The following is a 15,073-nucleotide window of genomic DNA, read 5'->3' as shown; positions in this document are numbered from 1 at the left end:
TCACTATGGCAATTTGTATGTAACGTATCTATGGATGTTATTTCATGATTCTGTGTATTCTACAACTGTGTATCAGCATTCTAATCTGCCCCAGCACAATAGCAGATCAGAAAACTCTTTATATGCTGTAAGTATTGGATGAAATCCAGGTCCCATTGAAGTTGGTAAGGTCAGGATACCACTCATGGTAATAGAGACCTTGTCTACACTTGCAATGGCATATAGGTTATGTGTAGCTACATGCTGCAGTGAAAAGTAGGCTGTGTCCTCATTGTGATGTGTAGTTATGTGCGGCAGTGAAAGGTTCTGTCGGGGGAAGACAGCGGGGAAAGTCTCCAGCAGCTGGGAGGCAGTGGGACACATATGGGAGGCACTGCTTGTGTGTGTAGAGAGCCATGTTGGGTATACACCCTAAGGCTCTAGCGTGTCTTTACTCGGTTAGGAAGTGTTTCATGGTCTACAATGCTATTTATACCTGTGCCAGGGGAGTGTGCAGTGTATGTACTATGTATGCTGCCATAAGTGTAGTCATAGCCAAAGTTCAAGTCCCAAACAAATAATACAAAAAATGGCAATTTGATTCTGTGGCACAAGTACTTTTATGCAACCTCCACTACCCCATCCACCCACCTTGTTTCTTGCTGACCTAACCTCTGCTCTCATACTTTCAGATATATCTATCAGAGTGATAGTGTGGCTAAGGACAGTTCTCTAGCTGCCAGCCATATTGAAAGAGGAAGGAGAAAGCTATCACACTAGTGTGCTTCCGCTCTTGATCCCGCAGAGGGATACTTAAGATTGACTTTTCCACAGGTTGCTTAGATTAATCCACCAACAGTAAAGGACGCAGCTTTAGCTGCACAGTTTAAGAGTTATAAATATATCCATCTATTTTAGGAGTTTAGTGATGGCAGGACAAGTTTTTGAGCTTAAACAGTTTCTCAATCAGGTTTAAATTCTCAGAACTAGAGAAGGGAGAAGAAAATCTGAAGATTCTCTTCTTAGGTTATAGGAAACTCTGTGTGGGGTAGGGTTTTGCTCTCACAGGAATAATATCCCTCTTTAAGGGCCTGCTATCCAGAGCCCAATGGAATCTTTCCGTTGACTTCAGTGGGCTTTGGATCAGGCCTTGATTGATGATTACCATGTAGATCCACCTGGATATAACTTAAGTCATCTCTTATATATTATCTCTGTATCTGTCTCATTACCTTCAAAAGCCTAGATGCTCTTCCACAACAGTGCTAGGCCAGGAACAGGGAGTGGATTGCTTGGAGAAGAAGGTAGTATAAGGTAAAAGTTAGTGGTAAACAGCTTTACAGTAAAGCACCACATTTTGTTCAGGCTCAGCCAACATATGTGGTCACGAGTACAAAACAATTCCACATTTAGAAGCTGACTTCATTTAAAAAAGAAAAGGCAAGAACAAAGAGGCTCACCTCAACTTAGAATTGACATAACCATGTAACATAGTTTTGTATGTGATAACTTTCAAATGATTTTTAATAGGGAAAATAATTATTACGTATCAGAATCCTTTACAAAATCCTGGATATTTTTAGGTGTAAAAACAGATTCTGATTGCAGTTAATTTTAAAATGTTTTGTTTCATCTTGTTAATGAAATTGATAATTTCTCTTTCTCTGTCACTAATAGATAAATGTGGCTTCCTGTGAAGGGAAATGCCCCTCAGCTACAATTTTTAATGTCAATATCAATAGCCATTTAAGATTCTGTAAATGTTGTCGTGAAAATGGAGTACAGAACCTGACTGTGCCACTATACTGCTCAGGAAATGGCACTGAAGTGATGTACATCATCCAAGAGCCTACAGACTGTTCGTGCCAATGGAATTGAACATCTGATGGATTCCTTGTATCTGATTTCACAGTGAGAATTGAAGTTGGCTTCCTATCGTTGAATTATATTTTTTTGGCATTGGACAGACTGAATAAATACTATATAGAAAAATATATTTTATCCGTAATGTTTCAGACAGCTTGGTTTCTTAGCAAATTTAGTAGAAATTGCATAGAAATATTACAGCAAAAACATTTTCAGACATTGGCAAATATACATATATAATTTCTTTTATATCAGATTATTAATTTGACAATTATTTACTTCTCTCCAATATGCTGCTGAAAACTAATTTGATTTTTAAAATTTAAACTTGATTGAATTGGGCCATCTGTATCCAAAAGTTAATTTTTGTGAAAACTTTTGCTTTTATCTTATTAGCAGTTCCATTAGGCATTACTCAGTGACTGAAATCCGCTTAAACTTGAACCCACTGAGCAACATGATGAATGTAGTCTTTTTAATTTTGTATTTTTAAAAAACCTGTGGTCTAAATCCTAGTATAATGTTACATTCCTTAAATCTATGGCATTTTGCTTTTTTAATATCATATATACATTTTAAATATTATGATTGGATAGAAGGGGCCAAGTATGGAGGGTGGTTCAGACTTCTGTTAAAAATATGTAAAAACTGTGCCGTTCACTGTAGACTTATACTTTAAATCAATGTTTAACTTTTTAAAACCAATCAGAGGAGAAATTGCTGTTTATTTTATGAGGATGTTGGAGTGAGATTCTGTGAATGTATTCTGTTTTGAAAGTGGACCAGTGCACCTTCTGCTTTGGTTTTACCCTTTGTTTCATGGGTTTAAATGCTCATGTTCAGTACTTTTTATTTAAATTAACTAAATTTAAAGATTGTTTTAAAAGGAATATTAAGATTGGAAACACTTGCTGAATCTAAGTCTCAAATCATTTGGAGTCAAGAAGAAACATGCTCCCTCTGAAAAGGATATAACATTGATTGTAAGGAGATAAGTGAAATTCATATATAATTAGTCTGTGGATGCACATGGTCTGTATATTTGCTGCCAGAAGTGCTCTCCATTTTCTTAGCCATCAACTATTTATTGTAATTCTTACGAATTGAGAATCTAGCTTTATGCCCATTTTCAGAAGTATTGCTTACCCTAGAAACTCAGTGGTGAATTCCTAACCTGGTTGAAGTCATTGGTAGTTAAGCCATTGACTTCAGTGCGGCCAGGCGTTCACTCATGTTGTATATTATTTTGAAACTAAAATTCTTGGCTAAGAATCTCAAAATTTCTTGGGCAAGCAATTCTCATACAATAGATATTTAAACTGTCAGAATTTAATAAAATAATAATGAGGCTGTATTATTATATTGTTTTTATAATGAGAAATAGTCAATATAAAAACACAAAATAAATATATTTAAAAGTTAAGGCTGTTTTGTATCATTCATCACTTCATATGTGAAACCTAACTTTCCATCTTCTGTGAACTAAATTTGGCTGATTATGGAGAAAAATAGTATATAAATTTAAATCAATCACAGTTATTCATGACACCCTTCCTATGGATTCAAAGAAGGGACGATTGTGATCAACTAGTTTGACCATCTGTATAACACAGGTCATAGAACTTCTCCAGAATAATTTCTAGATCTTATCTTTTAGAAAAACATCTGTTCTTGATTTTAAAATGGCCGGTGATGGAGAATACACCACAATGCTTTGTAACTTGTTCCTATGTATTTCCAAACAATTTGTTTAGCTTCACTTTCCAACTATTGGATCATATTATACCTTTGTATGCTAGATAGAAGAATCCATTATCAAATATTTGTTCCCCATGTATAATAAAAAATTGTGAGTTGGGTTAATACTTTAAAATATTTTATCATAAATAAGGCTACAATTTAGTCATTGGCATTTTTAGTCAAAAGTCAAGGACAGGTCATGGGCAATAAACAAAAATTCACGGGCCCATGACCTGTCCATGATCTTTACTATAAATACCACTGACTAAATCATAGCGTCCCTGGGGCACTGCAGCTCTGGAGGAGCCCTGGGGCACTGCAGCTCTGGGGAGCCGCCCACCGGCTGCTACTTCAGCTGCCCCCAAGACTGCTGCTCAGGTGGTCCCCGAGGCCAGCTGCACCTGACGCTGCTTGGGTGGTCACCAGGACCAGCTGCCCGGGGCTGTCCAAGCAGCGGCTGATGCGGCTGTCCCTGGGGCCGCTCCAGCAACAGCCGGTGCAACTGGCTGTGGGGCCGTTCCAGCAGCGGCCAGTGCGGCTGTTTCTGGGGCCACCTCAGGGGTTGGCCCTGAGATCAGCTGCTTGGATGGGCCTTGGGTCAGCCACACTGGCCGCTGCAGCTGTGGAAGTCACAGAAATCGTGGAAAGTCACAGAATCCATGACTTCCATGACAGACACGCAACCTTAATTATAAAAATTTAATCATTATAAAGAAATAATATTCATCTAATGGTCATAATAGAGTTGCTACCGTAGCAACAAGGATATATCTTTGGAATACTGCTTGTCTATTTTATTCTGTGTAGGGAAGGCAGATACAATAAATAGTCAGAAACAGGAACCAATCACTTTAGCCAGTTGAGACAATGACTGTGGCAGCAACATATAAAATATTATGGGTGAAATCCTGACCCCAGTGAATTCAGTGATAAAATTTATGTTGACATCAGTGGGGCCAGGTTTTCACCTAGAGTTTTAATGAGTACATAGACCATGCTAAACATTCCATAAACTTTGAGCACAGAATCATAGAATAAAATATCAGGGTTGGAAGGGACCTCAGGAGGTCATCTAGTCCAACCCCCTGCTCAAAGCAGGACCGATCCCCAATTAAAATCATCCCAGTCAGGGCTTTGTCAAGCCTGACCTTAAAAACTTCTAAGGAAGGAGATTCCACCACCTCCCTAGGTAACGCATTCCAGTGTTTCACCATCCTCCTAGTGAAAAAGTTTTTCCTAATATCCAACCTAAATCTCCCCCACTGCAACTTGAGACCATTACTCCTCGTTCTGTCATCTGCTACCACTGAGAACAGTCTAGAGCCATCCTCTTTGGAACCCCCTTTCAGGTAGTTGAAAGCAGCTATCAAATCCCCCCTCATTCTTCTCTTCCGTAGACTAAACATCCCCAGTTACCTCAGCCTCTCCTCATAACTCATGTGTTCCAGTCCCCTAATCATTTTTGTTGCCCTCCGCTGGACTCTTTTTCCAATTTTTCCACATCCTTCTTGTAGTGTGGGGCCCAAAACTGGACACAGTACTCCAGATGAGGCCTCACCAATGTCGAATAGAGGGGAATGATCATGTCCCTCGATCTGCTGGCAATTCCCCTACTTATACATCCCAAAATGCCATTGGCCTTCTTGGCAACAAGGGCACACTGTTGACTCATATCCAGCTTCTCATCCACGGTAACCCTAGGTCCTTTTCTGCAGAACTGCTGCCTAGCCATTTGGTCCCTAGTCTGTAGCAGTGCATTGGATTCTTCTGTCCTAAGTGCAGGACTCTGCACTTGTCCGTGTTGAACTTCATCAGATTTCTTTTGGCCCAATCTTCCAATTTGTCTAGGTCCCTCTGTATCCTATCCCTACTCTCCAGCGTATCTACCCCTCCTCCCAGTTTAGTGTCATCTGCAAACTTGCTGAGGGTGCAGTCCACACCATCCTCCAGATCATTTATGAAGATATTGAACACAACCGGCCCGAGGGCCGACCCTTGGGGCACTCCACTTGATACCGGCTGCCAACTAGACATGGAGCCATTGATCACTACCTGTTGAGCGTGACAATCTAGCCAGCTTTCTATCCACCTTATCGTCCATTCATTCAGCCCATACTTCTTTAACTTGCTGGCAAGAATACTGTGGGAGACAGTATCAAAAGCTTTGCTAAAGTCAAGGAACAACACGTCCACTGCTTTCCCTTCATCCACAGAACCAGTTATCTTGTCATAGAAGGCAATTAGATTAGTCAGGCATGACTTGCCCTTGGTGAATCCATGCTGACTGTTCCTGATCACTTTCCTCTCCTCTAAGTGCTTCAGAATTGATTCCTTGAGGACCTGCTCCATGATTTTTCCAGGGACTGAGGTGAGGCTGACTGGCCTGTAGTTCCCAGGATCCTCCTTCTTCCCTTTTTTAAAGATGGGCACTACATTAGCCTTTTCCAGTTGTCCGGGACTTCCCCTGATCGCCACGAGTTTTCAAAGATAATGGCCAATGGCTCTGCAATCACATTCGCCAACTCCTTTAGCACTCTCTGATGCAACGCATCCGGCCCCATGGACTTGTGCACGTCCAGCTTTTCTAAATAGTCCCGAACCACTTCTTTGTCCACAGAGGGCTGGTTCCCTCCTCCTCATGCTGTGCTGCCCAGTGCAGTAGTCTGAGAGCTGACCTTGTTCGTGAAGACAGAGGCAAAAAAAGCATTGAGTACATTAGCTTTTTCCACATCCTCTCTCACTAGGTTGCCTCCCTCATTCAGTAAGGGGTCCACACTTTCCTTGACTTTCCCCTTGTTGCTAACATATCTGAAGAAGCCTTTCTTGTTACTCTTAACATCGCTTGCTAACTGCAACTCTAGGTGTGATTTGGCCTTCCTTGATTTCACTCCTGCATGCCTGAGCAGTATTTTTATACTCATCCCTGGTCATTTGTCCAATCTTCCACTTCTTGTAAGCTTCTTTTTTGTATTTAAGATCAGCAAGGATTTCACTGTTAAGCCAAGCTGGTCGCCTGCCATATTTACTATTCTTTCTACACATCGGGATGGTTTGTCCCTGTAACCTCAATAAGGATTCTTTAAAATACAGCCAGCTCTCCTGGACTCCTTTCCCCCTCATGTTATTCTCCCAGGGGATCTTGCCCATCAGTTCCCTGAGGGAGTCAAAGTCTGCTTTTCTGAAGTCCAGGGTCCGTATTCTGCTGCTTTCCTTTCTTCCTTGTGTCAGGATCCTGAACTCGACCATCTCATGGTCACTGCCTCCCAGGGTCCCATCCACTTTTGCTTCCCCTACTAATTCTTCCCAGTTTGTGAGCAGCAGGTCAAGAAGAGCTCTGCCCCTAGCTGGTTTTTCCAGCACTTGCACCAGGAAATTGTCCCCTACATTTTCCAAAAACTTCCTGGATTGTCTGTGCACTGCTGTATTGCTCTCCCAGCAGATATCAGGGTGATGGAAGTCTGCCATGAGAACCAGGGCGTGCTATCTAGTAACTTCTGCGAGTTGCCGAAGAAAGCCTCGTCCACCTCATCCCCCTGGTCCGGTGGTCCATAGTAGATTCCCACCATGACATCACCCTGTTGCTCACACTTCTAAACTTAATCCAGAGACTCTCAGGTTTTTCTGCAGTTTCATACTTGAGCTTTGAGCAGTCATACTGCTCTCTTACATACAATGCAACTCCCCCACCTTTTCTGCCCTGCCTGTCATAGAATCATAGAATATCAGGGTTGGAGGGGACCCCAGAAGGTCATCTAGTCCAACCCCCTGCTCAAAGCAGGACCAATTCCCAGTTAAATCATCCCAGCCAGGGCTTTGTCAAGCCTGACCTTAAAAACCTCTAAGGAAGGAGATTCTACCACCTCCCTAGGTAACGCATTCCAGTGTTTCACCACCCTCTTAGTGAAAAAGTTTTTCCTAATATCCAATCTAAACCTCCCCCACTGCAACTTGAGACCATTACTCCTCGTTCTGTCATCTGCTACCATTGAGAACAGTCTAGAGCCATCCTCTTTGGAACCCCCTTTCAGGTAGTTGAAAGCAGCTATCAAATCCCCCCTCATTCTTCTCTTCTGCAGGCTAAACAATCCCAGCTTCCTCAGCCTCTCCTCATAACTCATGTGTTCCAGTCCCCTAATCATTTTTGTTGCCCTTCGCTGGACTCTCTCCAATTTATCCACATCCTTCTTGAAGTGTGGGGCCCAAAACTGGACACAGTACTCCAGATGAGGCCTCACCAATGTCGAATAGAGGGGAATGATCACGTCCCTCGATCTGCTGGCAATTCCCCTACTTATACATCCCAAAATGCCATTGGCCTTCTTGGCAACAAGGGCACACTGCTGACTCATATCCAGCTTCTCGTCCACTGTCACCCCTAGGTCCTTTTCCGCAGAACTGCTGCCTAGCCATTCGGTCCCTAGTCTGTAGCTGTGCATTGGGTTCTTCCGTCCTAAGTGCAGGACCCTGCACTTATCCTTATTGAACCTCATCAGATTTCTTTTGGCCCAATCCTCCAATTTGTCTAGGTCTTTCTGTATCCTATCCCTCCCCTCCAGCGTATCTACCACTCCTCCCAGTTTAGTATCATCCGCAAATTTGCTGAGAGTGCAATCCACACCATCCTCCAGATCATTTATGGAGATATTGAACAAAACCGGCCCCAGGACCAACCCTTGGGGCACTCCACTTGATACCGGCTGCCAACTAGATATGGAGCCATTGATCACTACCCGTTGAGCCCGACAATCTAGCCAGCTTTCTACCCACCTTGTAGTGCATTCATCCATCCCATACTTCCTTAACTTGCTGACAAGAATACTGTGGGAGACCGTGTCAAAAGCTTTGCTAAAGTCAAGAAACAATACATCCACTGCTTTCCCTTCATCCACAGAACCAGGAATCTCATCATAAAAGGCGATTAGATTAGTCAGGCATGACCTTCCCTTGGTGAATCCATGCTGGCTGTTCCTGATCACTTTCCTCTCATGCAAGTGCTTCAGGATTGATTCTTTGAGGACCTGCTCCATGATTTTTCCAGGGACTGAAGTGAGGCTGACTGGCCTGTAGTTCCCAGGATCCTCCTTCTTCCCTTTTTTAAAGATTGGCACTACATTAGCCTTTTTCCAGTCATCCGGGACTTCCCCGGTTTGCCACGAGTTTTCAAAGATAATGGCCAATGGCTCTGCAATCACAGCCGCCAATTCCTTCAGCACTCTCGGATGGAACTCGTCCGGCCCCATGGACTTGTGCATGTCCAGCTTTTCTAAATAGTCCCTAACCACCTCTATCTCCACAGAGGGCTGGCCATCTCTTCCCCATTTTGTGATGCCCAGCGCAGCAGTCTGGGAGCTGACCTTGTTAGTGAAAACAGAGGCAAAAAAAGCATTGAGTACATTAGCTTTTTCCACATCCTCTGTCACTAGGTTGCCTCCCTCATTCAATAAGGGGCCCACACATTCCTTGGCTTTCTTCTTGTTGCCAACATACCTGAAGAAACCCTTCTTGTTACTCTTGACATCTCTGGCTAGCTGCAGCTCCAGGTGCGATTTGGCCCTCCTGATAACATTCCTACATGCCCGAGCAATATTTTTATACTCTTCCCTGGTCATATGTCCAACCTTCCACTTCTTGTAAGCTTCTTTTTTATGTTTAAGATCCGCTAGGATTTCACCATTAAGCCAAGCTGGTCGCCTGCCATATTTACTATTCTTTCGACTCATCGGGATGGTTTGTCCCTGTAACCTCAACAGGGATTCCTTGAAATACAGCCAGCTCTCCTGGACTCCTTTCCCCTTCAAGTTAGTCCCCCAGGGGATCCTGGCCATCCGTTCCCTGAGGGAGTCGAAGTCTGCTTTCCTGAAGTCCAGGGTCCGTATCCTGCTGCTTACCTTTCTTCCCTGCGTCAGGATCCTGAACTCAACCAACTCATGGTCACTGCCTCCCAGATTCCCATCCACTTTTGCTTCCCCCACTAATTCTACCCGGTTTGTGAGCAGCAGGTCAAGAAAAGCGCCCCCCCTAGTTGGCTCCTCTAGCACTTGCGCCAGGAAATTGTCCCCTACGCTTTCCAAAAACTTCCTGGATTGTCTATGCGCCGCTGTATTGCTCTCCCAGCAGATATCAGGAAAATTAAAGTCACCCATGAGAATCAGGGCATGCGATCTAGTAGCTTCCGTGAGCTGCCGGAAGAAAGCCTCATCTACCTCATCCCCCTGGTCCGGTGGTCTATAGCACCACCTATAGGACCCCCTGGTCCGGTGGTCTGTCCTTCCTGAACAGCTTATATCCATCCATGACAGTACTCCAGTCATGTGAATTATCCCACCAAGTCTCTGTTATTCCATTCACATCATAATTCCTTGACTTTGCCAGGACTTCCAGTTCTCCCTGCTTGTTTCCCAGTCTTCGTGCATTTGTGTATAGGCACTTGAGATAACCCACTGATCGCCCCTCTTTCTCAGTATGAGGCAGGAGCCCTCCCCTCTCACGCACTCCTGTACATGCTTCCTCCCGGTATCCCACTTCCCCACTTACCTCAGGGCTTTGGTCTCCTTCCTCCGGTGAACCTAGTTTAAAGCCCTCCTCACGAGGTTGGCCAGCCTGCTTGCAAAGATGCTCTTCCCTCTCTTCGTTAGGTGGAGCCCATCTCTGCCTAGCACTCCTCCTTCGAACACCATCCCATGGTCAAAGAATCCAAAGCCTTCTCTCCGACACCACCTGCGTAGCCATTTGTTGACTTCCATGATTCGACGGTCTCTACCCAGGCCTTTTCCTTCCATGGGGAGTATGGACGAGAACACCACTTGCTCCTCAAACTCCTTTATCCTTCTTCCCAGAGCCATGTAGTCTGCAGTGATCCGCTCAGGGTCATTCTTGGCAGTATCACTGGTGCCCACATGGAGAAGCAGGAAGGGGTAGTGATCCAAGGGCTTGATGAGTCTCGGCAGTCTCTCCATCACATCACGAATCTTAGCTCCTGGCAAGCAGCAGACTTCTTGGTTTTCCTGGTCGGGGCGGCAGATAGATGACTCAGTCCCCCTGAGGAGAGAGTCCCCGACCACCACCACCTGCCTCCTTCTCTTGGGAGCGGTGGTCATGGAACTCCCAACCCTAGGACAGTGCATCTCATGCCTTTCCAATCGGCGGAGTCTTGTTCTGCTCCCTTCCCTCAGACGTATCATCTGGTCCGCTCTCCGCATTAGCACCTGTGTAGAGAACATGAAAACGGTTACTTACCTCTATCTGCGTTGCTGGTACATGGACTTTCCCCTTTTTTCTTCTGGAGGTCACATGATGCCAAATTTCTTCACCGTCCTCCTGTCCCCGATGTACAGCCTGCTCTGAATCTTCATAACCTTGTGCCCATAGAAGCATATCCTGACGTCTGTCCAGGAAATCTTCAGTTTCTCTTATGCAACGCAGGGTCGATACCTGTTGCTCCAGACCTTGAACCTTCTCTTCCAATATGGAGACCAGCTTACACTTTGTACAGACAAAGTCGCTTCTGTCCTGTGGAAGAAAGACAAACATAGCACATCCAGTGCAGATAGCACATCCAGTGTGAGCAAATTAGATGGTTAAGTAGAATACAACATTATAAATATGGATAGGATTCAGGTTCTCTCATAGAAGCAAATCTTGCTCATTTTATTCATGTAAACTTCTGAATGAAGTCATACGCACAAAGATATAAGGCTATGGAATTACGACTTGTGTGACAGATATTTTGTTATTACTAAAACATTACATACTGGGACCTAGAACCAAAATGTGCCTCGCTAGTGCTGCAGGAGTTCATGACCATAATTATAAATATAACTTACTTTCATTTGTTAGCCTATATTCAAAGTTTGTATAACAGTGCAATATATTGGAAGGACAAATATTCAAAAAAGAAAATGTTGTCAAGAGGTTTTGGCATATAGAGATAGGAATCTTATTTTTATATCTACAGGGAATTGGGCCAATACTTATTAATGTATTTAGTGTTTGCCAAATAATGCCACAAGAGATTTAATCATTGAACACTTGATGTGTTTTCATAGAATATCATGGTTGAGACGGGATCTCAGGAGGTCATCTAGTCCAGCCCCCTGCTAAAAGCAGGACCAATCCCCAATTTTTGCCCCAGATCCCTAAATGGCCCCCTCAAGGATTGAATTCACAACCCTGGGTTTAGTAGGCCAATGCTCAAACCACTGAGCTATCCCTCCCCCAAATTCTGATTGAAATGGTAAATGATACATTTGTATACAAAATGTTTTTGTAACACTTAGCACTTATTTGTAATTAAAGAGTTATCAATAAACATAATATTTTGAAAAATCACTTGAATTACAATGAATCAATACCAGTGTAACTAATCAAAAATACAGCATGTCTTTTAAAAAGAAAAGGAGGACTTATGGCACCTTAAAGACTAACAAATTTATTTGAGCATAAGCTTTCGTAAGCTAGAGCTCACTTAAGTAACTCACATATTCCTAAAAAGAAAAGGAGTACTTGTGGCACCTTAGAGACTAACAAATTTATTTGAGCATAAGCTTTCATGAGCTACAGCTCACTTCATCGGATGCATTAAGTGGAAAATACAGTGCAGAGATTTATATACATAGAGAACATGAAACAATGGGTGTTACCATACACACTGTAACCAGAGTGATCACTAAAGGTGAGCTATTACCAGCAGGAGAGCCGGGGGGTGGGGAGGGGGGAAAGCTCTCTGAATGCATCCAATGAAGTGAGCTGTAGCTCACGAAAGCTCATGCACAAATAAATTTGTTAGTCTCTAAGGTGCCACAAGTACTCCTTTTCTTTTTGCGATACAGACTAACACGGCTGCTCTGAACCCTCACATGCTCCTATAAACATCAGCTATAACCCAGAGTCTTATGTTACACTAGATGTACAGACATTTAAAGATTTGCAATTAGTCTCATGAAGATATGTAGTGGGGACTATTAAAAGACTTTTTCCTAGTTTCAGAGTTTGTTCCAACTACTGAAGCTAATGGGAGTTGGATCAGACCCACGCTGAAAATCTAGAGCAAACTTCTTCCTTTTCTTGGACCAGTTCCTGCTCCAGTGATGGATTATTTTTTGTATAATTTTACTTCATCTGTAAATTACTTTGTAGTGCACTGAGTAATAGGCATTCAGAATTCTGCTCTGAAGAGGAAAAATTATTGGGGGTAATTCACTGGTGCAAGGGCCTCTGCAGTACTAAAGCCCCACATAGGGCTGTGCTTGTGGTACGACAGGTGCACGTGTGCATCACCTATGTGCTATGGAAAGGATCTCCAACATAGGCCCATTCTCTCACAGAATAGCATAATGGAAATGAGGCAGGGTCACATATCTACATCTGTGTAAATCCAGTGGCCCCAGCTCCCTGTGCAACTGGCACAAAAGGTCTGTGGCCACTATTTCAACTCAAAGGCTGGAGTCGTACCTGAAGGAAGTGGGAGGTAGGATGGGGAGACTAGCAGCCATGTTCCCTAGCTCTGGTTTGGAAGGGTTACATTTCACCTTGCCAACAATTCTGCATTTCTTCCACATAAATGCCTGAATACTCTAAGCTTTATGTGGTTTGAATAGATTTCATCCATTTCATATACTTTAATTAAAGTACAGTCTAAGGCATTGCTACAGAGAGACAGTAGCCCATCTGTAATTGGGATTGTGTGTGTGTGTGTGTTTTTCCCCCCTCACTATTTACATTTAAAGTTTCTGAGGTATGGAAGCTGGAAAAATTAGGAGTAAATCAACAGTGGCAAATTGTTAGCATACTTTTTTGGACATCATATCTCAAAATCCATGAGAAACTTCAAATTTATTCACAAATTCTTGAATGCTTATTGACCATTTTGGAACTATATCTTTTAGCTGCCTCCACGGGACTCCTGCTTACAAACAAAGGGCCTGATCCTGTATGTAACTGAACTCAGTGGCAGAATTTCTTTTGACTTCAGAGGATGGAGGATTGGCCCCAATTCTGCAAAACTATGAATATACAATTAGTATTTTTACTTTCCTAAGTAGCTCTATTGTGTTTTCTGGTGTTATTTCTGAGTAAGAGTTTGGGACAACTAAACTTGTTAAGATTGTATACAAGTTCTTGTATTACATTTTGGGCACTATACTGGTGAAAAACTTAAACATTTGCTGGAAATGCTGAATAAAAGAAAAATATTTGTTTGGGGAGTACTCTTTTGATTAAAGTGGAATGTTCCACACACACATACCCACTTTGAGTGGGGCTTTAATAAAATACCTTTAAAACTGCCCATTTGGTTTAATCACAGCAACTTGGGTCACTTGTTTCTTTTTTTGTTTTTGTCAACGAGACCTGGAGAATGCAGGGAATTTGTAAGCCCAAAACTTCTTAGGCAGCAGAAATTTAGGTCACTTGGTTTACTCAAAAGCTATGCAAGCTCTGACTAAAATGTCACTGTTGTTTACTTCACAATTTCAGTGTTGTGTGCAGCTCTTAGAAAAATCTTATAGTGTAACATGATCAGTGAATATCTCATGATTCAGAAATATTGCACCGTATGTGACTGTAGAACCTGAAGACATAACCACATAAGGAAATGTGCGTCCAGAATTGTCCATGTTTGATAGGGCTACTTATTTTTATACCTTGATTGATTTAGCTAGCAGTTAGAATATTCAAATTTTGAGTTTATATATTATCCATTATGAAACTAAGACTAAATTTCAATGGTTTTTTTAACAGAATTAACTACCATTTTAAAACTTATTTTTGGAAGGCTGGGATGCTGGATGTCTCACAGCACAGGAGATTTTCTTTTTTAGAACACTGGTTCAAATCCAGCCAAGGTTGCTGGTCCCCAAAAGTCATTACTATCTGAGGGGCTTTTCAGTGGCCTTTGTGTTATGAGTTAGTGGGCCTAGCCCTATTATTTGTTTATTGATGTTTTCATTGGTAGCCCTGCTAGTAGCCTCAGCAGAGAGGCAAAGAACTGAATAACTATGGAGAGTCAGATCCCAATTCTGCTCCTTGAAAGGCGATGGGAATTTTGTCAGTGATTTCAATAGGCACTGAACAGAATTATAATTATAATTTCATCTCTAGAGCTGATCTCTCTGACTTGTAGGTAATATACACTATTGAGACAATGTGGGAAGCTTGCATCAATGTTCACGTTGAATCTGTTCTGTGGATAAATGGAAGACTTAATTCCTAAATGATTTCAGTCTAGTACCCTTCATGACAACTAAATGTACATAAAAAATAATTTTCAATTTTTTTTATCCTGAATCTCACTAATTGAAAGTATATGGTATGATAGTTGCTTCTGATTCTCTCTGTTACTGATGATTTTCAGAAATATACTCTGGAGATCTAAAATACATTTTAGATAAAAGTATTTCTTAAAAACAGTTAATGTAATATTTTAAACAGTTTACACCTTTGACATTTGTAGTGTTATACTTAAAAAACAAACAGACCCCTGAAACGACAC

At 42.4% G+C, this 15,073-nt stretch overlaps 1 protein-coding gene across 1 annotated transcript in view; it reads left to right on the top strand.

Annotated features, from left to right (window-relative positions):
- The window catches only part of OTOGL (otogelin like), a 129,159-nt gene extending 127,216 nt beyond the window's left edge, over window positions 1–1,943 (top strand). Inside the window, exon 57 of the mRNA XM_073338544.2 lies at window positions 1,657–1,943. Within this exon, the coding sequence (XP_073194645.2) occupies window positions 1,657–1,857 (201 nt within the window). The 3' untranslated portion in view covers window positions 1,858–1,943. The remainder of the gene's footprint in view (window positions 1–1,656) is intronic.
- The last annotated feature ends 13,130 nt before the right edge of the window (window positions 1,944–15,073 follow it).

The sequence above is a fragment of the Lepidochelys kempii genome, chromosome 1, assembly GCF_965140285.1.
Source record: "Lepidochelys kempii isolate rLepKem1 chromosome 1, rLepKem1.hap1, whole genome shotgun sequence".
Taxonomy (NCBI): domain Eukaryota; kingdom Metazoa; phylum Chordata; order Testudines; family Cheloniidae; genus Lepidochelys; species Lepidochelys kempii.
The sequence above is the reverse complement of the archived record's forward strand: the minus strand, read 5'-3'. Positions and strand labels throughout refer to the sequence as shown.